Here is a 26,165-nt window from a genome sequence, read left to right as displayed (position 1 = left end):
ACTGCAGACTTTCAGCTTTAATTTGAGGGTATTTACATCCAAATGAGGTGAATGGTGTAGGAATTACAACAGTTTGTATATGTGCCTCCCACTTTTTAAGGAACCAAAAGTAATGGGACAGATTAACAATCATCCATCAAACTTTCACTTTTAAATACTTGGTTGCAAATCCTTTGCAGTGAAATCCAAATTGATTTGGATGTCAATACCCTTAAATTAAAGCTGAAAGTCTGCAGTTAAAGCACATCTTGTTCATTTAATTTAAAATCCATTGTGATGGTGTATAGAGCCAAAAAAATTAGAATTGTGTCGATGTCCCAATATTTATGGACATGACTGTATATAACCAGCCAGGGAGAATTGGTGCTTACCTAGAACTCGAATATCAGCTGGCCTTGAAGTCATATATATTTTCAAATGCACAATGGCTATAAATACAGCTGTCACATTTTAAAGAACATATTGTAGGACAAACGTTCTACTGGCAGGTTTCTCTCTGTACCATCAATTTCTAATTTTGGTTCTATTTACTTTTAGCACGGCAGAAATTTGGCACCCCCGCAGCTGTAAGAGTGTGTAGCGGCTCCGCTTGCCAGGCCACTGTCTTGCCAGATATCATTCTCCGTGCCTCACAAAGCTTGTATTTGAGGTGGTTTGCTTTTCCTGCCAGCAAGCACAGGAGCACAGATCCGCACACATAATACAATCTGTTCCACGCATGTTACAAAAGCAGCCTAACACGTCACAACATCCTACAAGTCTGTGCAATCCCAAATCTTGGCACTCTACATGCAATGAAAAGTGTACATTTTTTTAGGTACCTGTTCTTAAAGGGATCATATAATCGTTCCCATTTTATATTTAGATAAATGTAAAAGAGATGATCTTGATCTAAAAATTCTAATCAATATGAGTAAGGCCGGCCATACACAGTTCAAATCTTGGCCAGTTCAACAGGAACCGGTGAAGATTCGAACTGTTAATGGGCAGAATGAATGTACCAAGTTGACTGATTAATCAACTTGTGTCCAACCAGCCTTCCAGATTCTCTTGCAATTATCGGTAGCAGCTGTTATAGCTGCTAGTGATAATCACTGACTTCTCCCAGTGGCAACAGCTGCCCCCCACCAGGAGGGATTCCCGCATTAACACGGTCTGTGTTGATGGGGAATAGAGAAAGAATTTCTTTTCTGCAACCCGTACTTGCAGAAAAGACATTCGCTCCATGCATGGCCAGCCTTAATGTTTTATGATCCTTCTTCACCTATAATAGGCAATTATGTATGGCATGGGACAGGCATACTTTCTCAATACATACTTGTGTTTTGCAGTGCTACACAATGGCTGTGCTTCACTGCTCCTTCTGACAATGTAAGGCCTCGTTTACACCTGCTTTGTTCTGGGAAATGCTTCCCGGACTGTTGCGGGGGGGCTGCAGCGTGGCCCCATTCACTTGAATGGGCTGTGCTCGGTGAGCGGTACTGCCCACCAAGCCCAACAGGGGGTATAATTTCTCTGCCACTGCAGCAAAGCAACACAGAGAATGCATTAAGGTAGAAAAAAAACCTTCTGCATTTAAAACCTATTTATTTTGGATAAGATTTCCACATTTTTGAAGGTATATTCCTTTTTTCCTCATTTTATTGTTATTGCATAGAAATTTGTAGATTAGCCGCTAAACGCAGGGAAGATTAGGCATTTCAATTACTGTGCAACAGCTTAAATCTTACTTTTTTTTTTCAATTTTAGCTGAGGAAGTTCAGAATTTTTTAATACGTATAGTCTTCTTCCTGGAAAATTTGCTTTTCTTTGTAGTCTGGCCAGTCTCTGAACCTATGCCCTAGCTTTCCTGTTTGTAGGTCTCTCCTGTTGCTAGCTGGCTGCTTAGGAGACACCTGTGTTGTGCGTTTTCCCAGCCAAGGCTGTGTGCTCCCACAATAACTGCCATGCCACACCTCCACCACTCTCAGCAATCTGACAGACAGCTACAGGATCCTATCATTGCCTGGCTTAATTCTCTACAACCCTGAGGTTCAGGGAACGGCACAGATGATCCTGGACCCACTGGCAGTGACAAGGGGCATTAGGTAGGAGTTTAGGGATGCGGGGGGGGGGTTACGTGTACTTGCCTGTGAATACATGAAGGTAAAAAATACACTAAGTACTACTTTAAGGAAGGGCTTTTGTCAACTGGCTTTGGAATTGGTTTGATAGAAAAAAAGCAGTTTGCTTTGTGGTGCATTCAGTTACATTTGAGATCAGTTTAAAATGTTTCCTACATCATTGACAGGTGCATTTTGTTGCCAGAGTATTGAAATCATGCGCTGGAAGCTTCTTGGATACAGCAAATGGCTTTACTTTTATGGAGGATTAGCAAAACATATTTTTACAGCATGTATTTATCACAGAACAGGAAGAGAACACAAACAAGTGCATAAAACACAATAAGAATGGTACTTTCTCTGATTACCTTACCATAGAATACAAATTATAACACTGCAGTGCCACCTACTGGTATAGACAAGTATAATGCAAATATACAGCTCACAATATAGAAAGCTACTTGCTGTTGCTTGTTTCAACACCCCTTCTTAACAGCATGTGCTTTGTCAAATTACATTCAGCTTCTTCTGGAAATAACTATGACATTCTTTCAATAAAGGCTTGGTGAGTGCATCAGCAGTCATCTCCTCTGATGGGCAGTATTGAATGTGAATAACACCTTACTCTTGATTATCCCTCAGTAGGTGAAACTTGACGATGTGTTTGGTACTAGGATTGAACCTTTCTGATTGTGTAAGCTTTATACATCATTGGTTGTCCTCAAAATTGTGAATAGGTTTTGACATGTCTATCCCAATATCCACAAAAAGTTGACAAATCCATATCGCTTCTTGACATGCGTCTGCTGCTGCAATGTACTCTGCTTTGGTTGAAGATAGAGCGACAGCTGCTTGCTTTTGACTAGATCCACTTATGGTTCTTTCCCCATACTGGAAGTTGAAGCCACTTGTGAATTTGCGGCCTGTACAGTCCCTGGCCCAATCAGCATCCACATCCCCGACCAGTTTTGGATTGGATGTTGCTGGTAATCGTAACTTCATCTGAATTGTTCCTTTGAGGAACTATATCACTTTTTTTACTGCATTCCAGTCACACGGACAGGGAGCTGAGACTTTCCTGCATAGTAGTCTACTGCTGTGGTTATGTCTGGTCTTGTCACAGTGGCAACATATAGCAGCTTACTGATTGCTCTGTGATACATGTCATTGTTGGGTAGCAAGTTTTTTGCTTCATTGCTCTTTTGATAGCCTAGTTCCATAAGAGTTTTCACTTCCTTCGCATCTTGCATATAGAATTGTTCCAAGATTTCGGAGATTTTCAGAGATTAGTTGAGAAGATAACTTCCGTCTTCTTCTCTCTCTATTTGGATTCCCAGATAGTAGCTGATGTTCCCTAGGTCTTTGATTTCAAATTTTTCTTTCAGCTTGTGAACTGATTGTAATCCCCTTCTTGTTTAAAACAGGTTATAATGCCATCAACATAGATAAGGATGTATATCCATCTGTCTCCTTGATTCTTGGAGTAGAGACAGGGGTCTGCTTTACTTCTTGAGAATCCCTCTCTAGTAAGCAATTCATTCACTTTCTCATTCCACATCCTTACAGATTGCTTAAGACCGTAGATGCTCTTCTGAAGTTTACACACAAGGTTGTCTCCTTGCTCAAACCCTGGTGGTTGCTCCATGTAGAGATCTTTCTTAATGTCTCCATATATGAAAGCAGTTTTAACGTCTAGGTGTTTGACTTGCATGCCCTTTCTGGCTGCAACGCTAAGAAGCACTCTGTTGGTGGAGTATTTTATGGGAGCGAATATTTCATCGTAATCTTCCCTGAATGTCTGGGAGTAAGCTTTGGCAACTAGTCTGGCTTTGTATTTGTGCATATTCCCTTCTGCGTCTGACTTTACTTTGAAAGTCCACTTACTTCCTATAGTTTTGCGGTTAGGAGGGAGCTCTGTGAGTGTCCAGGTATTATTTTCTTGAAGTGACTTTAATTCTTCTTCTGCTGCCTTTCTCCATTTATTGGCAGTTTTTTCTATGTCTTCCCAGGATGTTGGTTCAAGTATGCTGTTTGTTTTGACAGTGTATGACAGCTTGCGGGGTGGTATCCCCTTTGTAGCCAGAGTGGATCTTCTGATTTCAGGCAGTTTAGCAGGATCTGATGGGGAACTTGAATTAGGCATTGTGAGTTCCACCTCTTGTTCCGACTCCTGCACAGGTTTGCTAAGGTCAACGTTTTCTTCACAGTTTTCAGGGATTGGTGTTTTTGATGATGGGCTCTCATCAAAATAAATACTACGGCTTATTGTCACTTTGTCAGCCTTTGGGTGTAGAATTCTGTAACCCTGTAAGTTTGCCCACTGTAGCCTACTAGAAGGCCCTATATGGCTCTGTTCTCTAGCTTGGATCGCTTTTCACTTGGAATATAGGCAAATGCTTTACATCTAAACACTCTGATGTGCCCTATGGTAGGCTTTGATCCATGCCACATTTTGAATGGAGCACTTTTAATGGCTCTTGAGGATAGTCTGTTCGGTAGGTAGGTTGCAGTCATGACTGCTTCTCCCCAGTACTTGTGAGGTAGGTTGGCATCTGACAATATGCACCTGGCCATTTCTATAAGAGTGTTATTTTTCCTTTCTGCTACACCGTTTTGTAAAAGAGTGTATGGTGTGGTTGTCTGGTACTATTCCTTGTCTCTTCAGATATGAGGCCAATTGTTTGCTTATGTATTCTCCCCCATTGTCGGTGCGTATTATTCCTAGTTTCTGTTGGAATTAGTTGCTAGACATGGCAACAAACTCTTGAAGTTTATCTGATGTTTCATCAGATAAGTAGTTGTGTACCTGGAATAATCATCAATGAAGGTCAGTAGATATCTGTTCCCGCCTGACGTGGGAGTTTTCATTGTAACGCATACATCACTGTGTATGAGCTGCAGGGGGTGGGTGGTTTTTCTAAGAGATGCCTGTGGAAGAGGAGCATGTGTGGCTTTTGCGTCAATACAGCACTTGCATTTCATGAGGACTTTGCAAGGTGCTATTGTCAAATCTTCTGATAAGCCTCCCTTTATAATATCCTTAATAGCTTCTGGACTTCTGTGCCCCTGCTGCCTGTGCCATAAGTGAATACATTTGCTATGTGGGTCATTAGAGACTATATTGGCTTGCTGGTCTGTGGTGATGAGCCTGTATAGGTGATCATCCAATTTTCCTTTTGTGAGGGATAACTTATTATTGTGAATTGTGCATTCATCACCCTGGAACTTAAAGCGGTGTTCCGCCCCCCACAAAAAAAATAAAAGCCAGCAGCTACACATACTGCAGCTGCTAGCTTTTAACAATAGGACACTTACCTGTCCTGGAGTCCAGCGATGTCGGCACCACAGCTCATGCTTCCATCAGCTGTCGGGTGCTGCCGCTGCCATTGTGGGTAAGGGTACCCAGCAGTGTAGCCTTACGGCTTCACGCCGGAAACCCTACTGCGCATGCGCGAGGCCCTGCTCCTCTCTCCTACTGGCCCGGCGACAGGGAGAGGAGAAGGGAGCCCCAGGTGATGTCACAGGCTGCGACCTGGACTCCGGGAAGTGGGAACAGGATACCTGTCAAAGACAGGTATCCTGTCCCCCCCCCCTCCGAGAAGGTGCCAATTGTGAGCAGAAGTTCCACTTTTGGGTGGAAATCCGCTTTAACTGTGAGACTGCTGTTTGCAAGACTTTTCACTGATAAAAGGCTGCCTTCTAGTTCTGGAACATACAGCACTTCTTTACAAGGATACTGTGCTCACCTTGTGGTGTAATGCAGTTCAGAAAGCCCTGGCCTTTACCTTTGGATGTGGTGCTTTTCCTGTTTGCTAGGAAAACGTTGTTTTTTGCACTGTAATCAATGTTCGTGAAGAAGGCCTCATTGCACCTGAGTCTATGAACCAGCAGCGTGGCTTGCCGCTCTGTGTCACTTTAAAGGTGCCATTCCATGATATGTCTTCGGTTTCCTTTGTGGCTGCTTTGACTCTTTCTTTTGTGGATAGCTTTAGCTGCTCGGCTTTCCAGATAGAACAGTCCTTTTTTAAGTGACCGGTCAATTTACAGCAAAAACAGGCTATGCTTTCTTTGTTGTGCTTTGTGCCTTTGTACATCTTAAGAGTTTTGTCATCACGGTGCGGTAATAAGAGCAGTATATGTCTCTGGAAGGCTGCAGAAGAGCAGGGCAACAATATGGTTATCTTTGATGTCCTCTCCGATGAAGCGTAGCTGCTCTATGATTTCTAGCATAGCTTTCATGTGGTCACACATTTGCTGGCCTTCTTCTAGTCTCATTTTATATAGCTTTCTTAGTAGAAATAACTTGCTGTTTAGACTTGAACACTGGTGTGGTTTTTGTAATGAAGTCCACATACCTTCGGCCGTTTTGTCTGTTCTTATGTGGATAAGCTGGTCATCTTCCACTAACAAGCTTATAATCGCTTTTGCTTGTCTATCCCAGGCCTTTGTCTCTCCATCTGTGGGTCTGTCTGTATTCAGCACCTGCCACAAGTCATCCTTGGTGAGAAAACTTCCAGTTTAAACTTACATAGCTGGTAATTGGCATTGTTCAGCTTTGCAATCGCTTGACATCTTTCAGCTTCTTGCATACAGTATTCACAGACTCACTGTACTAGCTGTCTTCTTTTCTTTTCTCTAATTCTTTTTTTCCAGTGCCTGGGTGCTGCTGGGTTTGCATGGAGTTTGCTGGGTGCATAACTGTTGTCAAAATATTGAAATCATGCGCTGGAAGCTTCTTGGATACAGCAAACAGCTTTACTTTTATGGAGGATTAGCAGAACATATCTTTACAGCATGTCTTTATCATAAAACACAAACAAGTGCATATAACACACTAAGGATAGCACTTCCTCTGATTACCTTACCATAGAATACACATTATAACACTGCAGTGCCACCTACTGGTATAGACAGGTATAGAGTATGTATGTATGTATGTATATATATATATATATATATATATATATATATATATATATATATATATATATATAGTTTACAACATAGAAAGCTACTTGCTGTTACTTCTTTCAACACATTTGAGCAGTTTCTAAGTTGCAACAACCTACTTTGCCTTTGCATTCATAATGACCTGCCTGGAGAGTGAAGCATATCTGACACCTTTAACCGCTTCAGCCCCGGAAGAATTTACCCCCTTCCTGACCAGAGCACTTTTTGCGATTCGGCACTACATCGCGTATGTATTCTTCTACATTTTTGGTAAAAAAAAAAATTGCAATAAGTGTATATTGTTTGGTTTGCGCAAAATTTATAGCGTCTACAAAATAGGGGATAGTTTTATGCAATTTTTATTTTAAATTTTTTTTTTATTAGTAATGGCGGCGATCTGCAATTTTTATCGGGACTGCGACATTATGGCGGACAGATCGGACACTTTTGATACTATTTTAGGACCATTGTTATTTATACAGCGATCAGTGCTATGAAAATGCATTGATTACTGTGTAAATGACACTGGCAGTGAAGGTGTTAACCACTAGGGGGCGGTGAAGGGGTTAGGTGTGTCCTAGGGAGTGATTCTAACTATGGGGGGAGGGGCTACACCTCACATGACAGCGAACACTGCTCTCGATGACAGAGAGCAGTATCTCTTTCCTGTCACTAGGCAGAACAGGGAAATGCTTTGTTTACAAAAGCATCTCCCCGTTCTACCTCTCCGTGACATGATCGCGGGCACCTGGTGGACATCGAGTCCGCGGGACCCACGGTCACAGTCACAGAGACCGCGGCGGGGTGGCGCGCACGCACCCGCAGCACTGCTTCTTAAAGGGGACGTACCTGTACGCCCTTTTGCCCATGTAAATCGGCGTGCGCTGGTCGGCAAGCGGTTAATCACTTCCGGACAACAGCCCACCACACATATACTGTAATGTAATGTACATCGGTCTGTACATTAGATACAGCGGGCGGGCCACCGGGTCTGGCGGACTCGATGTCCCCCACCCACCCGCGATTTTGCTGTGAAGAGAGGCAGAATGGGCATTTGACTATATAAACAAGGCGGATCCCCGTTCTGACAGGGGAGGAGAGAGAGATCAACTGTAACTAGTGATCAGGAACAGCAATTTCTCTCTACTCCCAGTGAGCCCATCCCCTTGACAGTTTTACAGCACCTCCCTAGGGAACACTTAACCGTTTGATCACCACTAGTGTTAACCCCTTCCCTGCCAGTGCCATTTATACAGCTTTTTTATAGCACTGATCACTGTAATGATGTCACTGGTCACCAAAAAGTGTCATTTAGGGTCAGATTTGTCCATCGCAATGTTGCAGTCCCGCTAAAAATCACAGATAGTCGTCAATATTATTAAAAACAATAAAAAAAAATAAAAAGTTCCTAAATCTTTCCCCTATTTTGTAGCTGTTATAACTTTTGCACAAACCAATCAATATACGCTTATTGCGATTTTTTTTTTACCAAAAATATGTAGCAGAATACATATTGGCCTAAACTGATGAATAAATTTGTTCTTTAATGATTTTTTTTTGGATTTGTATTATAGCAGAAAGTAAAAAATATTTTTTTTTCAAAATTGATGGTCTTTTTTTGTTTACAGGGCAAAAAATAAAAACCGCAGAGGTAATCACATACCACCAAAAGAAAGCTCTATTTGTGGGAAAAAAAGGACATAAATTTTGTTTGGGTACAACGTTGCACGACCGCGCAACTGTCAGTTAAAGCGATGCAGTGCCGTATTGCAAAAAATGGCTTGGTCATTAAGGGGGTAAATCCTTCCGGGGCTTAAAGGGGTTGTAAAGGTAAAAATTTTTTCACCTTAATGCATTCTATGCATTAAGGTGAAAAAACTTTTGACAGTACCACCGCCCCCAGGCCCCCCGTTTTACTTACCTGACGCCTCGAATCTTCGCTGCTCGTCCTCGTCAGCTTCATTGCAGCTCAGCCTGGTCGCTGATTGGCTGCAGTGGATGGATTGAAAGCAGCGCAGCCATTGGCTCGCGCTGCTGTCAATCACATCCGATGACGCGGCGCGCCGGGGGGCGGGGCCGAGTGATACAGCGAGCGGCTATAGCCGCCGGCTGTATCACGGGAGCGCGCCCGCAAGCACTCACCACCGTGCGAGGGAGCTCGCATGAAGGTGGTAAATGCTTGCGGGGAGGAGCTGAAACAGCCGCCGAGGGACCCCAGAAGACCAGGTTCGGGGCCACTCTGTGCAGAACGAGCTGCACAGTGAAGGTAAGTATAACATGTTTGTTATTTAAAAAAAAAATAACTTTACAACCCCTTTAAGTGGTTAAGGGCCGGTTCACATAAATACAGACAGCTGCCGGAGCACTTTACCTCTCCAGTAGCTGTCCGTTTCTAACTGTGGTACTGGGCAGCATGGTGCGCAATTCAGCGCATCACACACAGCTCCCTCTTTTTGGGGTTTATACAAACTTTATATGAAGTGTACAATGCATACTCCATTCATGTCACTGCACCGCTGCACTGCAGTACAGTGACATGCAACCCTATACAGTGCGCTGCGATAAAATACAACATGTCTGCATTCATTTTATTGCAGCTTGCTGTAGCGCAGCTCTGGGCTGCGTTGAAGTATAAATGGGACACACACAAAACAATTGCTTTGTGTGTCCAGGTGACCGGCATTTTACAATACAGTCACCACACATAGTATGAAAACAGCCTAACGCAGGACATACGCAGTGCAAATTTCTTTCCTACAACCACGGTTTGATGTCAAAATGAACAATGGTAATATGTCACAATAGCTAAATCTGTGTCTGTAGTGCATGTTCATATAATAATATCATAAATAATACAGTGGAACCTCGGATTGCGAGTAACGCGGTTAACAAGCGTTTCGCAATACAAGCGCGGTATTATTAAAAATCGTAACTCGGTTTGCGAGTGTTGTCTTGCAAAACGAGCACTATTTAGGCCAAAGCGGTGTGCAGTACCGCTTTTTGCCTGAGGTGGGGGGGGGCGCCGGAGCCAAGCAGAGCCGAATGTCACGTTCGGAAATGCACAGAAAGACCCCGAGTACAGCACACCTCGGCAAATCTCGGGTAGGAAGTCTTTCCGAGGGTTTGCCTTTCGGCCGTTTCCGAGGCTCTACGGCGCCCCACCGCCTCTGGCCGCATGCGGTATTGCATCCCATTGAAGTCAATGCGGCACAAATGATTTTCGTTTCCATTGACTTCAATGGGAAAACTTGCTTTGATATGCAAGTAGTTTGGATTACGAGCATACTCCTGGAACGGATTATGCTTGTAATCTGAGGTTCCACTGTAACATGTTATTAGATTTTTACTCCAGGAGTATATAATGAGGTTGGAAATTCTAGAGAAATGCTAAAATGTATTACAATTTAACTAAACCCATTAGATTTCAGTCAACTAAAATGATTTTAGTTTACTAAAATGTACTGGAGATTTTAGTTGTCTAAAACATGACTAAAACAATTCAGAATGCTAAAATACGACTAAAACTAAAATGGTATTTTAGTCAAAATTCACACTGTATTAAATATAGTGGGTATTCTCTAGGGCGGGGATATGCAATTAGCGGACCTCTAGCTGTTGCAAAACTACAAGTCCCATCATACCTCTGCCTCTGGGTGTCCTGCTTGTGGCTGTCAGAGTCTTGCTATGCCTCATGGGACTTGTAGCAGGAGGCCTGCTAATTGCATATCCCTGCTCTAGGGAATAAAGGTGAGTGCTTGCAATGTTTGGGGACTGCCAAAAGTTAGACTTTCATCTATACACAAAAGTTACCCAGTAGTGGAAGAGAGTTAATTTGATGAGTACACAGCAAATCTAACTGTCAAATAGACTTCAATGATATGAAGAATTTTCTTACAGGTATCCAGCTACAAAAGCAGCGAATGACTGGTAAGTGGATCATTTGCTGTTTTATGAATATGCCCCATAGATTCGATCATTAGTGGAAGTCCTGAAAAATTTGTATATGAAATAAGACACGGAACAGCAACCAAGTAAAAAGTAATATGTCACGCAAAGGTTTTTTTCAAAGTACTACCCTAAAGTGCCATTACTGAAACCACACTAGAGATTCCCTCCAACAGCAATGAAATAATGAATGCAATGGAGCTAAAAAAAAAAAAAAAAAATACTGCCTATTTTCCCCTTGTTGAAAATCAATCCGACTGAAAAATCTTGTTTGTGCAATAAGAATCAAAGTACTGCTAGCTGTCAAGGGGAGAGGATGGGACGCTGTGGTCATCGTAGGCCCCCTTTCTGCCACACAGGGGTCACTGGCTCCTGATAAAGCGAGCTCTGGCCTCTGTGCCCTTTTGACGTAATAGAGGACGTATCTGTGTCATGCTTCCCGCCCTGGAGGTGCTGGAGGAAAATTCACATTGCCATCACACAGAGCTGGACTGACAGAGACACAGACCCGGGGCTGAGCCGTAACACAGAACACTGACAGGCAGCAGAAGATATGACGGACAGGGAGCAGACAGCGGGTCAGAGACTGGCACAGACTGAAGGAGACACAGAGGCACATTAATCTTGATAGACACACATAGACCTCCATGGCTATGCACTGTGAACTCACACCCATAAAAAAAAACAAAAAACACTGTTTATGCACAAAGACCTTTCTATCATTGAAGATACATTTCCGCAGAGAAAAAAAAAGCATCTGACTGAGCTTTCTAACAAAGCACGAGGTGATTGTAGCCGCATTAGTGCATTTGCAACAGAGACAATTGAGTACTGTCCGTGATACTTTTTTTTAATAACCAATGTGGCTTAAAAAAGTGTATAGATGTGACTGCAAAATGTACATTTAAATCGTATTAAAAAAAGTAAAAAAATAAAATTGTATATATATATATATATATATATATATATATATATATATATATATATAGTATATATACTATATATATATATATATATATATATATATATATACTATATACTATATATATATAGTATATACTATATATATATATATATATATAGTATATATATATATATATATATATATATATAAATTTATTTTAACATCTGCTACAAAAATATATTTCAATTACACCAAAATGCAATATTTTTAACTTATCCGCTGTGGCTCCATGCACACTAGCATTTTTTTTAAATCCTAGAAGCTGTAATTAGCATTTTTTTTCTGCTCCTATAAGTTAAATAGTGTTATCCTATGCACACTACTTTAGGCTTTTAATAGCGTCTTTTGAGCTTTTTTCCACTTTTGTTAAAGGAACTGCAAAAATGCTTCTAAAACGCTAACACTTCTAAAACGCTTCTACAAAAAGCTATTACCAGCGTTTTTTCCAGTGTTTTTTTGGCTTAAAAAAAATGCTAGTGTGCATGGAGTCTCAGGGCAAAAAATGATAACCCTGTTTTTACAATTTGTATTTCTTGTTAAAAAAAGAAAAATGTTTAAAATCTTTTCCTCTTTCACATTTTTTCTACACCTCACGTTTAGCTTACAACCATGTATCCTCCAGCAGACTATTATTTCCATTGGACACATCACCAAGCTGCTTTCTGGATACAACAGGATCTGACGCAGAGCTCACAGATTTGGGTCCCCGGGCAGTGTGAATCAATATTAAACTGATGATACAAAGGCAGGTTCAAAGAGCACTGACAAAGTAAAAATGTAAACAATGAAGAAATTGCCTGGTCCGAACAAATTTAGAGAAGAATTCTAGATATGGATATTTTTACATAGCCACATGGGTCCTGCTTGGACTTATGTAAGTATGCATATAACATTCCTGTAGGATCCCCTTAGAAGCTGGAAATTACTGTAATAGACATTGCTATGAGTGAAAAGCGTTCTCTGATTGGACAAAGCAGAGCTGCTGGGTGGTGCTTTGTCTTAATGGAAAAAATGCAAAGCTGTCTCTGAATGGCACCTGTGCCAATCAAGCGACCTCCTGGGTTCACAATGTAGCAGGGCAGCCACTCAGCACAGGGCCCGGAAGCTAAAGCAGATCACTAAAGTAGTGGTGTCTATTACAGCAGGGCTCAAAATTTCAAGTCCTGAGCTACTAGCCAGGTCTTAAGGGTTACTCGCCACCAATTGCCCCACCCAACCCCTACCCTGCCCCGACCCCAATTCTGCCCCTAAACAATCCCTCATTAATAATTGATGAAATTACACTGTTAAATGTTTTATCCAGAATTGAGTTACAAAACTAAATATTAACAATGTTAACAATATTAACATAAAGCATATTTCATTGATCTGACTTTGATAAATAAAATAAGAATAAAATATGATTGGCTGCTATAGGCACTGTACACATCATTGCAGCCTTGTTAAAATGATTGTAAAGTCTCGTTTTTTTCCTATAAAAATAACAAACATGTTACACTTACCTGCTCTGTTGCAGTGGATTTCACAGAGCAGCTTAGATCCTCCTCTTCTCAAGTCCCTCTTCTGTTCTCCGGGCCCCTCCCTCCTGTTGAGTGCCCTCACAGCAAGCAACCTCTTATAGGGACACCCAAGCCGAGTCACAGCTCCCTGTGTCCATTCAGACATGGAGCCCTTACCTGGCCCCATCTCTCCCCTGATTGGCTAGCTTAGTTTGATTGACAGCAGCGGCAGCCAATGGCGCCGCTGCTGTGTCTCAGCCAATCAGAAGGGAGAATCTCGGGCGACTGAGACACTCGTGGACATCACTGGACAGAGAGGGACCTCAGGTATTAGGGGGGTTGCTACGCACAGAAGGCTTTTTATTTTAATGCATAGAATGCATTAAGATAAAAAAACCTTCTGCCTTTACAACCACTTTAAGTAAATATTGTAATTCTATATTAAATATAGCATTAAAAAAATTCAAATCAGAGAGTGACACTGATTTAGGATGCAGAGAGACGTACAACAGAGCACAGCACTGGACATGGGAGTGGGAGCTGCCAAAGTTAAATTTTCCTATTAACAAGCTGGTGATTGGTTTTATAGGCGGTCCGAGCAACCAATCACCAGCTTGTTAATAGGAAAAGTAAACTCTGACAGCTCCTGCCCAACCCCCTTTCCTGTCTGTCCCACCCCCACCTCATCTAGTTCTTTTCCCAATTTCACTGTATGCCAGGCCCTGCTAAGAGAATGATAGAGGACGCAGGCTGGAAGGAGAATTGGCTCCCGTTCAACCCCCCCTCCGATGCGGCTCCACACTATCCCTCAGCTTATTTCCACTTGCCTACTGCGAGCAGACGAGTGGAAATTCTGGGGGCTGTACTACAGTGTTTTCCAGCTTCTAGAGGGATCACATTGGTATTGTATATGCATAGATTCATTGGTCCAAGCTGAACCAATATAACTTTGTACAAATTACCATAAATGGAATTCTTCTTTGAACCTGTTGGGTTATCATCCGGACAGTAATACACAGATTTGTAAGGAACAACCCCCCCCCCCCAAAAAAAAAGACAGAAAGAAAGAAAAAGTATAGCTAAAGAAGTAAGAAGAAAGGTACAGTGGAATGGAAGAAAGTGTGAGAAAAAGAAGGAGAGAGACTAGAAGGAGAGTTGGGAAAGAGGGAAGGAAAGAGAGAAGTACGGAAGAAGGCAGAAGGCAGCCTGAAGAAAGGAAAAAAAAAAAGATGCATTTTCAAACGTTAAAAGAAACAAACAGATTTAAACCTAAAAGATTGATAATTCATATATGCCCACAAAACATCTCTCGCTCATACTGTACATAGTAAAGCAGCCACTCTAGGCAAACAGAGAGATAATCCAAGAAAGTGGCCATCTATACTATATAGATGAAAGTCCACTTTAATTAGGAGGGGGGGAATGGAGCATTAGAGGTGATTACATAGATACCATTGTCTCTAACTGGTAGAAAAGAGTTTGGGAAGGAGAAGGAAGCAATGTGAATGAGTGAACAATGAAAGTTTTGGACAGCAATGAGGTGAATGGCTGAAAACTTCTAAACAATGCAGTGAAAGTTCAGAAAGTTTGAAGCAATGAAACACCTGCATGGTGCCCCACTCAGCATACAGTGACTGGCACACACAAAGAGAATGAAAGTTTGATTAGTGAGGGAAAGAAGGGGCTAGAAGTCTATAAATATATATATATATATAAATATATATTTATATATATATATATATATATATATATATATATATATATATATATATATACACTTTCTACATATATATAGAATTTTTCATCTTTGTTCATATATAGATACTGTCAAACCAGAATTCCATACAGTGAATATCGTAACATAGGGCAACTCACGGTAAATTTACGTTGCAGACAGATGGGCTGCGAGAAATCGCACCTCGAGTTTGCTTTACAAAACTGCACATGCAAGAAAAGAAAAAGTGAGAAATAAAATACATCAAACCATAAAGGACATGAGGACAACGGAAGGGGATCAATGTTTTACTCCAGGGTGAGCATTGTGGGGTGGAAAGTTGAGGAGTTGTGGACTAAAACCTTGAACCTCTCCCACCGTATGAAAATAAAAAAACGAAAAAGGGGGAGGGATACCAGGGCAGTTTGGGCTGCACAAGGAGGACAATGAAACCAAGGATGAGAAAAGGATAAGGAAAACTGTGGGATAAAAAGAAAAGACTGAGGATTTGAGTATATGAAAAGGGAGAGGATTATAAATGTGTTGAAGAATGGGGTACACTAGGCAGGCATTGATGGGCATATCTTTAAAAAAAACAAAGATGGGCAAAGAGCTTAAAATTAAAAGCCAAGCAGAATTTGCCTTTTGTAGATCTAACTTATGAAAGCTAAAATCTGATTGGCTGCTTTGTGTTACTGCTCAATACTGCTTTTTTCACTGCCTTATCATATGAATTCGATAGCGCCATCTACCGTAAATAAAGACACTAATAACCACTACATTATCCCCCATTATTTAGAATCACACATATTTCTCTCCTTCACTTTCTCTGTCTCCCCCATCTGTCTTTCTATATCCCCATTTCTACAAACATAACTTTAGCATCAATCATATAGAATAAAGCCCAAACCTAGCCATAACTTTCTGTAATGTTTTTATGGTACCATTGGAGAAACTTCCATTCACTGCCTAAGGCAAAGATGGGAACACAGAAATGAACTGCAGGTTTTAACAATTCATCACTCTACTAAAAATGTAAAGTTTTGGATGGAGTTTAATAATCTTTACTATGTCTGTTTCCCCTTTGCAATTTCCATTCCTATAGGGCCTTCACATATAAGTTTGCTAATAATAAAATGTATTCAATTTCTTTAATACCCTACTGTGTATAGTCCACTTGAAAGTGGATTTCACATGGCAGGAACTTAACCCCTGCCTGGCAGGATAGTTTGCAAAATGGGGATCTCTGTCTTGCAAAAACATGGCCACTTGACAACTATACTCAATCACAGCCCGCATTAAAAATAATCTAAACCCAAGAACAAAAATGTCATATATTGCAGCTATTTTATTTTGGCCTTTTGATTCTTCCAGTAACACACTTCTTGTACTAGGATGACAATACTTGCTCACTGTACTGTATCTATTGAAGAGCAGTATTGTCACCCTACCAAGCACCTCCCCCTTGCCTCATTTCCATAATATAAGGGGAGGTGTTCTGTAGTTCACATAGGAGCACTGGGAAGGCTGGTAACATTTTTTGATAATTCAATTCAGTGCACAAGACTTTGCAAGGACACTGGATTTCTGGCTGGATCAAGTTATTTTTCTGTACTTGCAGAATTTTTTTTAGATTGAAAACTGATATAGCCATCAAGTCTAAGGATTGAAAAACTGCAATATGTTGCATTTTTGTTCTCAAGTTTTTATACACTTTAATTTTCCAAGTGGATATTGTTGTTCCCCATGCTTTGATAGCTCATCCTAATGCATACAGTCAAAAGCAATATGAAAGTAGAGTCACTGGTTGAGGAACACTGGCAGGAATCCATAGGGCATGCTGGGAATTATGATGAACAGTACAAGGACCACAATAGGAGCAGAAAAAAAAGGGAAAAATAAACAGAAAAGAAAAAGTATACAAACCAGAAAAGAACAAAAGGCAAATCATAGAAAGTGTCAGCTCTTCAGGCCAGCAGCCTGTCTGTATCACTTCCGTGGTGTGCCTTGTATTTTGGTCTAGATAGAAACTCTTGAGGTCATTTTTTTTTCTAAATCCAGAAGCATTTTGGGACATGAATGTAAATATCTACATCATCCCTTACTCCTGATTCTCTCCTTTAAAGAACACCTGTCATGAGAAAATTATGAAGGCTGTGTTTGCCAGTCTTTTTCCTTAAGCCCAATTGTTGGCCAAAACTTTTTTTTTTTTATACAGGAAATTAAAAGGTCTGTCTATTTTTTTTATTGCTCTTTGTGTCCCTGTGGGGGAGATTTACCCACACGACCTGTTCCAGTGACAAGGTATCACATGGGCAGCAAGTGATGTGTTATTTCCTTGATAGTGGCAGTAACAGCAACAAAAAATTTACAGTAAGGCCGGCCATAGATGAGTTGAAAACCAAACGTTCTGCCAATCCAAAAGACGAAAATGGCGCATAGCATGTTCGATCAGGTGCTTTCCACTGGGGCACAAAAAATGCGTATCGCAGCTGGCACACTAATGATGCGAGAAAAAAAAAAAGCAACCAAGAATTTTCATATGTTTTTTGACTCGTCTATGGCCAGCCTATGAAAGAGTTATGCCGCGTACACACGACCGGTTTTTCCGTCAGAATAAACTCTGACGGTTTTTCCGACGGAGTTCCGCTGAAACAGACTTGCCTACACACGATCACACCAAAGTCCGATCGTTTAGAACGCGATGACGTACGAAGGGACTAGAAAAAGGAAGTTAAATAGCCAGTAGCCAATAGCTGCCCTTGCGTCGTTTTTGGTCCGTCGGAATAGCATACAGACGAACAGTTTTCCCGATAGGAATTGATTCCGTCGGAAAGATTTAAAACATGTTCTATTTCTAGGTCCGTCAGAATTTTAGAAAGAAAAAGTCCGATGAAGCCCACACACGATCGGAATATCCTATGGAATGATTCCGTCGGACCTTTTCTGCCGGAAAGTCCGGTCGTGTGTACGCAGCATTAGAACACCTTTCACAGCTTTTTTTCGCTCTATGTATTCCCATTCTGGTGACAACTGAATCCTCCTTGTTTCTTATTCTGTGCCACCATGATAGGAATGAGGACACAATAAAATCTTCACAATGGCTGTGATCCTTACCCATTTGGTTAAAAACTAAAAAAAAAGTTTTGGCTGCAGTTGGGCTTTAAAACTTCAGGTGTCTGGCTGTCACAATAATGCTTGGACTTTATTACAGTCACCTCTCGCTCACCTGGAGCAGTTGACTAGAAATACTGAAATTAGACACAGCCAGTCAACTAGCATTTCCAGAGTAATTACAGCAGTAACATCCCTCATGACATATATAGTTTAACATCTCCCCATAAAATCAAGATTTACAAAGCTGAAAAGCCTCTGGCGATAAAATTGTTAAGTGGAGTTTATAACCAATGTTAATATATCGATTAATAAAAGCGTGAAAAAGTGAGTCATTGTTGGCTGCCCCTACCACTAGAATTGGCTTCAATGTCTGTGCTAGGCAGTAATTTGTCACCTGATAACTTGTTAGGTCCCTTGACATTGAGTAAAGATCCTCTTTATCACTTTGACTCATCCTCATAAATCTTGTTTGTTTGGCCGGTGTTTAGGTGAGGAAATCACTTTTCCACCAGCTCACAGGATAGTAAGATATATATATTTATTTTAAATGCAGTGTTTTTACAAAAATAATCTATGTTGCCTTAAGAATGACAATATGATTTGATATTTTAGAGCTTGGTGGGGGTTAGTTAGCTGATGACAGATCAAATGAGACTAAAAATAGTTTTAACTAATTGGCAGTGCGTGCTAATTCTAGCGCTATGCACAGATGATAAATTATTTTTAGGTAATGCAAGTTGAAGGCCTTGTTACAGCATCTCTGTCCTGAAATGGCCATATGTTTCTTAGAAAAATATTATAATAAAATGCATGGGCCTTTGGAAACCTAAAAACAGGTATTCAAAGGTGTGACCTGGCAGAGGGGCAATAAACAGCAAAGGTTGGATGCCAAAGCCTGATGACCATACATTATACAGATTTCTTGTTCATTTTTCCTTTATATTTATCAGAACCGTATAATATGAGCTCAAACTTAAACACTTTCAATTTGTATGCAATCATACAGGCCCTAGAAATACATAGTTGAAGATGGATTAAAAGGAAATTGAACAAGAAAATCATATAATGTATGACCAGCTTAACGCTCCCTTAATAGAAATTTGTGGGCCCCTTACTGTTTCACTCTTTCTGTAATTATGCCAGTGTTATCAAAAAGGGAAATATGTTCAGTCATTATAAGGTTAACTAGACCACAATGATTTACACATGGCAGAGAATCCTACCCAATGTCAAAAATTTAATTAGGGAATTCTTATTGATTTTCTCACAATTGGAGGACCACTTTGCCAGTTCACTTCTGGAAGAAGGAGAGAAGGCTCATGTTTTTTTTTTTTTGAGCATAGGGCAGTGGTTCTCAACCGTCCTAGTGCCGTGACCCCTTGATAAAATTTCCCAAGTTGTGGGGACCCCTAACAGTAAAATTATTTTTGCTGGTCGCGTTTGCTGGCACAGTGGCGGCGTTTGCTGGCACAGTGGCAACAATTGATGGGCACAGTGGCTGCACAGTGGGACGTTTGCTGGCACAGTGGCTGCGTTTGGCACAGTGGTAACAATTAAAGGGCACAGTGGCTGCGTTTGATGGCACAGGTGGCAACGTTTGCTGGCACCATGGCGACAATTTATGGGCACAGTGGCTGCGTTTGGCACAGTGGCAACAATTAAAGGGGTCAGTGGCTGCATTTGATGGCACAGTAGCTGCGTTTGATGGCACAGTGGCAACGTTTGCTGGCACCATGGCGACAATTTATGGGCACAGTGGCTGCGTTTGGCACAGTGGCAACAATTAAAGGGGTCAGTGGCTGCATTTGATGGCACAGTAGCTGCGTTTGATGGCACAGTGGCAACGTTTGCTGGCACAGTGGCAACGTTTGCTGGCACAGTGGCGACAATTGATGGGCACAGTGGCTGCCCTTGGCACAGTGGCAACAATTAAAGGGCACAGTGGCGGCATTTGCTGGCACAGTGGCGACAATTGTTGGGCACAGTGGCTGTGTTTGATGGCACAGTGGCGACAATTGATGGGCACAGTGGCGACGTTTGCTGGCACAGTGGCGACAATTAATGGGCACAGTGGCTGCGTTTGGCACAGTGGCAACAATTAAAGGGCACAGTTCCTGCGTTTGATGGCACAGTGGAAGCGTTTGCTGGCACAGTGGCGACAATTGATGGGCACAGTGGCTGCATTTGATGGCACAGTGGCGGCGTTTGCTGGCACAGTGGCGACAATTGATGGGCACAATGGCTGCATTTGATGGCACAGTGGCGGCGTTTGCTGGCACAGTGGCGACAATTGATGGGCACAATGGCTGCATTTGATGGCACAGTGGCGGCGTTTGCTGGCACAGTGGCGACAATTGATGGGCACAGTGGCTGCATTTGATGGCACAGTTGCAGCGTTTTAATGGGGGTTTTTTTCTGATTGTTTCAGTTTGTTTGTGCCCCCACCACTGATTTATATATAAACGTTGCGGTTGATTCCTCAAAAGTGGTTATTCCGTGCCAGTGCTAGATACACAAAGTGTATAGCTTCCAAACATGTATCTAGCACTGGCACGGAATAACTACTTTTGAGGAACCAACTGGGACGTATATATTCTTATATGTTCTTATATATATACGTCGTATATATATATATATACGTCCCAGTTGGTTCCTCAAAAGTAGTTATTCCGTGCCAGTGCTAGATACATGTTTGGAAGCTATACACTTTGTGTATCTAGCACTGGCACGGAATAACCACTTTTGAGGAATCAACCGCAACGTTTATATATAAATCAGTGGTGGGGGCACAAACAAACTGAAACAATCAGAAAAAAACCCCCATTAAAACGCTGCAACTGTGCCATCAAATGCAGCCACTGTGCCCATCAATATATATATATATATATATATATCTCCATAATAAAAAAAATGTTGTCTTGTCAGCTTTTCCTGTGTGTCTGACTTACCAGAAGTCACAGGTGTTCTTCTTCTTCAGCAAGTTTCATTGCCTCCCTCTTGGTACACTCGTCCGCAGCAAGCGGATTTCGGTGGGTGTACAAAGATGTCCGCTTGCCGACTTCTAAGTCTAAGCCTTACTGCGGACGAGAGTACCAAGATGGCGGCGACGGAACGTCACTTCCGTGTAGTCCCTCCTCTCCAGGAAGTGACATCTCGCTGGCCGAGACGGACGGACTCAGGCAGTAACTTCGGGTCTGTCTCGGCCAGCATTCGCGACCCCCTGGAGAATGGGCAATCGACCCCCCAGGGGGTCGCGACCCCCAGGTTGAGAACCGCTGGCATAGGGAATGGTTAGAACCCCAATTAGATTTTTTTGTCTGTGTTTCAATGGAGAGAATGGCCTTTACGTCCCATTCCAAAAACAGAAGAAATTATAAGAAATCTGTCCAAAGTGTAGGGAAAATCCCTCTTAGGCTATGGTTCACACTAGTGAAGCTATTTGATTGAATTTTCCCTGCAATGATGACTTGGTTGCGTTTGGATGCGTTTTCATACTACCACTTTTTTTTGGTAGTGGTAGGAGACTGGATTCTGGGTGTTAAGAGGCTGGCACCCACCAGCATCCTAACACCCAATGACTCATCCCGGCTGACAGCAGAATGTAAACAAAGGAGCCTGTCAGTAGAAATAAAAATTTAAAAAAAAGTGTTGGGGTCCTCCCCCCAATCTTTACCAGGGCCTTTAGGCTGGATTTTAAGGAGGACCCCGTGCCAAAAAAAAAAAAAATGGCATGGGGTCCCCCCCAAAATCGTCTGGCATGGATTTTAGGGGGGACCTCACAGCAAAAAAAAAAAATGGCGTGGGCTCCCTAATATGAAAACATGTAAAAAACATATGTACAGTACATGCATTTTGGGTGCGCATCTACTGAAGTCTACAGGGGACAAAATTGTGCTGCAATCATACCAAAGTAGCACCAGACCCTTTTCTGAGAACACGCCATGTTGTACTCCATTGATGTGAAAGGTGTCAGGGCTGGGCTCAGCCCTTCCTTCTCTGAGCTGGCTGCTCTGCTGTCAGCTAATTGCCAGCTCCCATCTCTCTCCACAGTTACCCAGCTGTTGTTGATTCTGCTCGTCAGTCCTGCCTACTTAAAGTCATCCAGCTCACTTGATCTCTGCCTTCGCCTTTGTTAACATCACAGAGACATTCTCCTGCGTTCCTGTTGAAGACTTGCTGGGCTGACGTTCCTTCTGGCTCCTGATCCTGCTTGCTGTACTACTACGTTTATCTCTGGCTCTCTGACATTTGCTTGGCTGACTACCCGATCCGGTTACTGAACTCTGGCTTGTTTTGACTATGCTTACTCTGTTTATATTATTATTATTATTAAACAAGTGTGATTTAACTTTACTTCTGTCTCGGTCTGATTCATGGTTCCTGTCAAAAGGGCAAAATAGAGAATAATGTGACTTCCATTGTCATTCGATTCTGTGCGGCGAAAGTCACATTTAAGCTTGCACTAGTGTGCACCAGGCCTTAAGCTCACTACATGTCCAATATCCTTTAGATCTACCAATTTAGTGTAACGGCCTGCCTAATTGTATATAAGTTGAATGGATAGTTTATGCAGGTCATGATATTAGTTTATGGATAACTTTAGAGGGTTGTCAACAAAACCGGTATCGTAATTAGCAGATTTCCTCTGTTCCAGTGACAACTATAACATTTTCACAATTACTATCTACCCTAGTGACAATGGTCACCAGGACAAATAAAGATGGTGAATCTTACCAGCAGGAACACACACAGCAACAAAAATCTGACAGGGGTTCAAACCTTCATCTAAACAAAAATGTGTTAGCTAAAGATACACTTTAATGAGTTTTTCCGGAATCGAAATAGGTTTTATGAGCATGTAATCGGGAATTATATTTTTCATGCTTTGCCATCCTTTTACTCTCCTCCAGCCTCTATGTTGGGAAAGCATTGATATGTCTTGGACTCAGCATGGGAAGGGCTTTTGTTCTATCTGCTGGGACCCTGATGACTTTATTTTTGCTGTTTTTTTTTAAAACACATGCTATTTTAGCACTGGTGTGACCAACTTCTGATGCCAAGAACAGCACATTGTTCACTCTTCAGTCCTCTGTACAGCAGGGATTTAAAACAAATGGTTTGAAATCCCATCCTGATTCCTAAATTTACAAGCCGGTAGCATCAGAGTTCTGTTTTTACATAACTGGCTCTCTATAATGTGTGGTTAAACTCTGAAATAGATATGTGCATTGATAGTGCTGGGTGTAAAATGAAAACGCAGTACTGAGCACCAGCACAACACAGGGAGTTAAGCAGCCGTCTTGCTGGATTCATCACTAGTTGAAAAAAAAAAAAAAAAGCCATCTGCTCAGCAAAACCATCCATCTGACGTCCATATCTGCTTTTTAATCTTTTTATGTGCTGGAGGGAGCTTTGACAGATTGTCCTGAACTCTGGTGCCAGTTATGGATTTAGGCCTGTGTCTGCAATATGGATGGACCTAAAAACTGTCTGGTAAGGGCTAGAAAAACCAGGAGGCCTGCTGCTTTTGAGGAACTACATATCCCAACCCTTCCTGTCACCCCAGGACTGTGCAAATCCACTGGATTCTTTGCTGTCAACCAGCCAGAAAAATAAATGAAAAATGGGATCTAAAGGTTGGTGGAATCTCATATAAACTGTCAGCATTTGTTCTTTGAGAGACAAAGGTAAAATTGAATCTAAATTTCAACGAAACATTCTCAACCAACTATGTAAAGGCTAATCTTTACTATTTTGGGATATTGGTATCAATGGCTAGAAACAGGCCGGAGTGGGACGCAGCCATACAATTACCATCAATGTGCTCTAAAGTATTGAATAAAGTAGAGATGCCAAACAAAGGGTTTGATTTACTAAAGGCAAATAGACTGTGCACTTTGGAAGTGCAGTTGCCCCAGAGCTTAGAAAATGAGGGCAAGCTCTGCTGATTTCCATTGTTCAACCATGCTGTTTTTTTCTTTACATGTGATTGGGTATACTTTGCAAAGCAAAGCTTTGCCTCATTTACTAAACTCTGGGGCACTTGCACTTGCAAAGTGCACAGTCTATTTAGTAAATCAACCCCAATGTATTTTTAAATTGTGTCCTTTATGTAGACTTAAATTGTGCCCCACTGCCACCAACCAGTAAGATATTCAGCTTTGTAAATGGTACTTTTTCCTACTTTATCCTGTTACACCAGTGCAGGCTCATGATAGGAAATGGATAACAGCTTGTTTTTTCCAAGTTGTTTTCCTTCCCTCTTGCTTAGGAGTTACCTCTGATCATGTGCTTGAAGTGTAAGCGTTTCCAAGAAAAGTTTGTATATTTGGGTAAAATGTGCACCATAAACGGTGCGATTCCTTACGCTGTGATTGAAAGGTTGGCGGCGGACATGGGGCTGACTTCTGCCACTTCTTTGGCTTTCTGGAGTGCCAGCTTCTGATTGGTAGCCTCCTCCATCTCCTCCTCATCCTGCAGGAAACATACTGTTTAGGTTAGCAACATGGAAACATGGGGCCAGTAGCTGGGAAAGGAGACATTATGCAAAGGTATTACCTACAGCAACCAATTAGTTTACATACAAATACTGTTTAAAAAGTCCAGTTGAATTAGAGTGGCTACCTAATGCATTTTCCATTTTTTTAGATATTTTAAAGCCTATGTAAGCGCAATCACTCATATAAGCATTAACATGTTAATGTATTATCAAATCTCATTTTATACCTTTCTAGATCTGCAGCTTTCATTAAAAATAATACCTGGTGCTCTCGCCATGAAGGTCTTTGTTCAGGCACTTCCTCTTATAGAGTGACAACGCTCTGACCCTGCCTCCAAGTTGGGCATCTACTTTTGATGGAAACTACAAGTGGCCATTCTACCAAGTATTGCAGAGGCATGGTTCACTGTGGTCACCATCAAGACCCCCCCATCCCCCCAGAAATGCCATGCAGCCATCACTGGAGTACATGTAGACAGGAAGTGGCTGCAAAGAAGCTGCAGGGGATCAGCAGCACTAAGATACAACAAAAGGTACAGGGTGTGGTCCCCCTGGATCAAATACCTACAAGCCCCATAATCTCAATAACTGTATGGTGGGGGACCCAGGCTGAGGGAAACGGCTTCTTCTTTGGATTCTGGACCTTTATCTTTTTTCTCTTCCTCCCCTTCCCATCCTCCTCCTTCTTCTCAACTTTACTTTAAACCACTTCTCTTCTCCCCTCCCTTTCTTCTCTTTCTATGTTTAAAAGACTCTACTTGTGGATACAAGTGGAGAGCTATGGAGCCTCTCTTTCCTTGGCTCCGATGGAGGAACAAGGTAAACTAATTTTAAAGGCGTAACCTCCTTTGGCGCCAAGAGCCCTGATACTGAGATATACTAAAGGTACTAAAACTTGATTTAATATTACCAAGAAGTTAAGAGTACTCCGCTTACGGGGCAAATTTATCTTCTTTATCTTTTCTATTTTTTTAGTTCTATTTTTATTTTTTCATTTTGATAAACACTAATGTTATATGGAACTTTTATGATATGTTATTCTAGACCCTTTAAGGACAGGTCAACATTAGTGTCCTTATGTTTACAGAGCGTACTAATACTCACCTGTTAACCCCCCCTTCCCCCTCCCCCCCTTTTTTTTTTTCCCTTTTTTCTTCGTGTTCTGTACAACACTTTTGTGTCATTTGACAGAAAATATGATTGCTGACTGATTGTTCATGCCATTTTGTATAATTTGCAAAACCTTTAATAAAGAAAATTGAAACGAAGATACAACAAAAGGTGAAAAAAAGATGAAGACGTGTATTTTTAAAGACAGTTATTTAGGATACACAATGCTTTATTTAGCAAACAAAATGTCACTTAATTAGGGGTT

General features: G+C 41.6%; 1 protein-coding gene across 10 annotated transcripts in view; it reads right to left on the bottom strand.

The window, feature by feature from the left end:
* The window catches only part of CACNA1B (calcium voltage-gated channel subunit alpha1 B), a 404,014-nt gene that overhangs the window by 107,939 nt on the left and 269,910 nt on the right, over nt 1-26,165 (bottom strand). For 9 of the 10 annotated variants that reach the window (XM_073599719.1, XM_073599724.1, XM_073599718.1 and 6 more), the window contains 2 exons: nt 24,659-24,765; nt 15,336-15,398 (listed from right to left, as the gene is read on the bottom strand). In XM_073599719.1, coding sequence (XP_073455820.1) covers nt 15,336-15,398; nt 24,659-24,765 — 170 coding nt within the window. The remainder of the gene's footprint in view (nt 1-15,335; nt 15,399-24,658; nt 24,766-26,165) is intronic. The other variant, XM_073599726.1, reaches the window with a different exon arrangement.

Source organism: Aquarana catesbeiana, linkage group LG09 (genome assembly GCF_042186555.1).
Source record: "Aquarana catesbeiana isolate 2022-GZ linkage group LG09, ASM4218655v1, whole genome shotgun sequence".
In the NCBI taxonomy this organism is placed as follows: Eukaryota; Metazoa; Chordata; class Amphibia; order Anura; family Ranidae; genus Aquarana; species Aquarana catesbeiana.
This window is presented reverse-complemented; position numbering and strand designations above follow the sequence as displayed.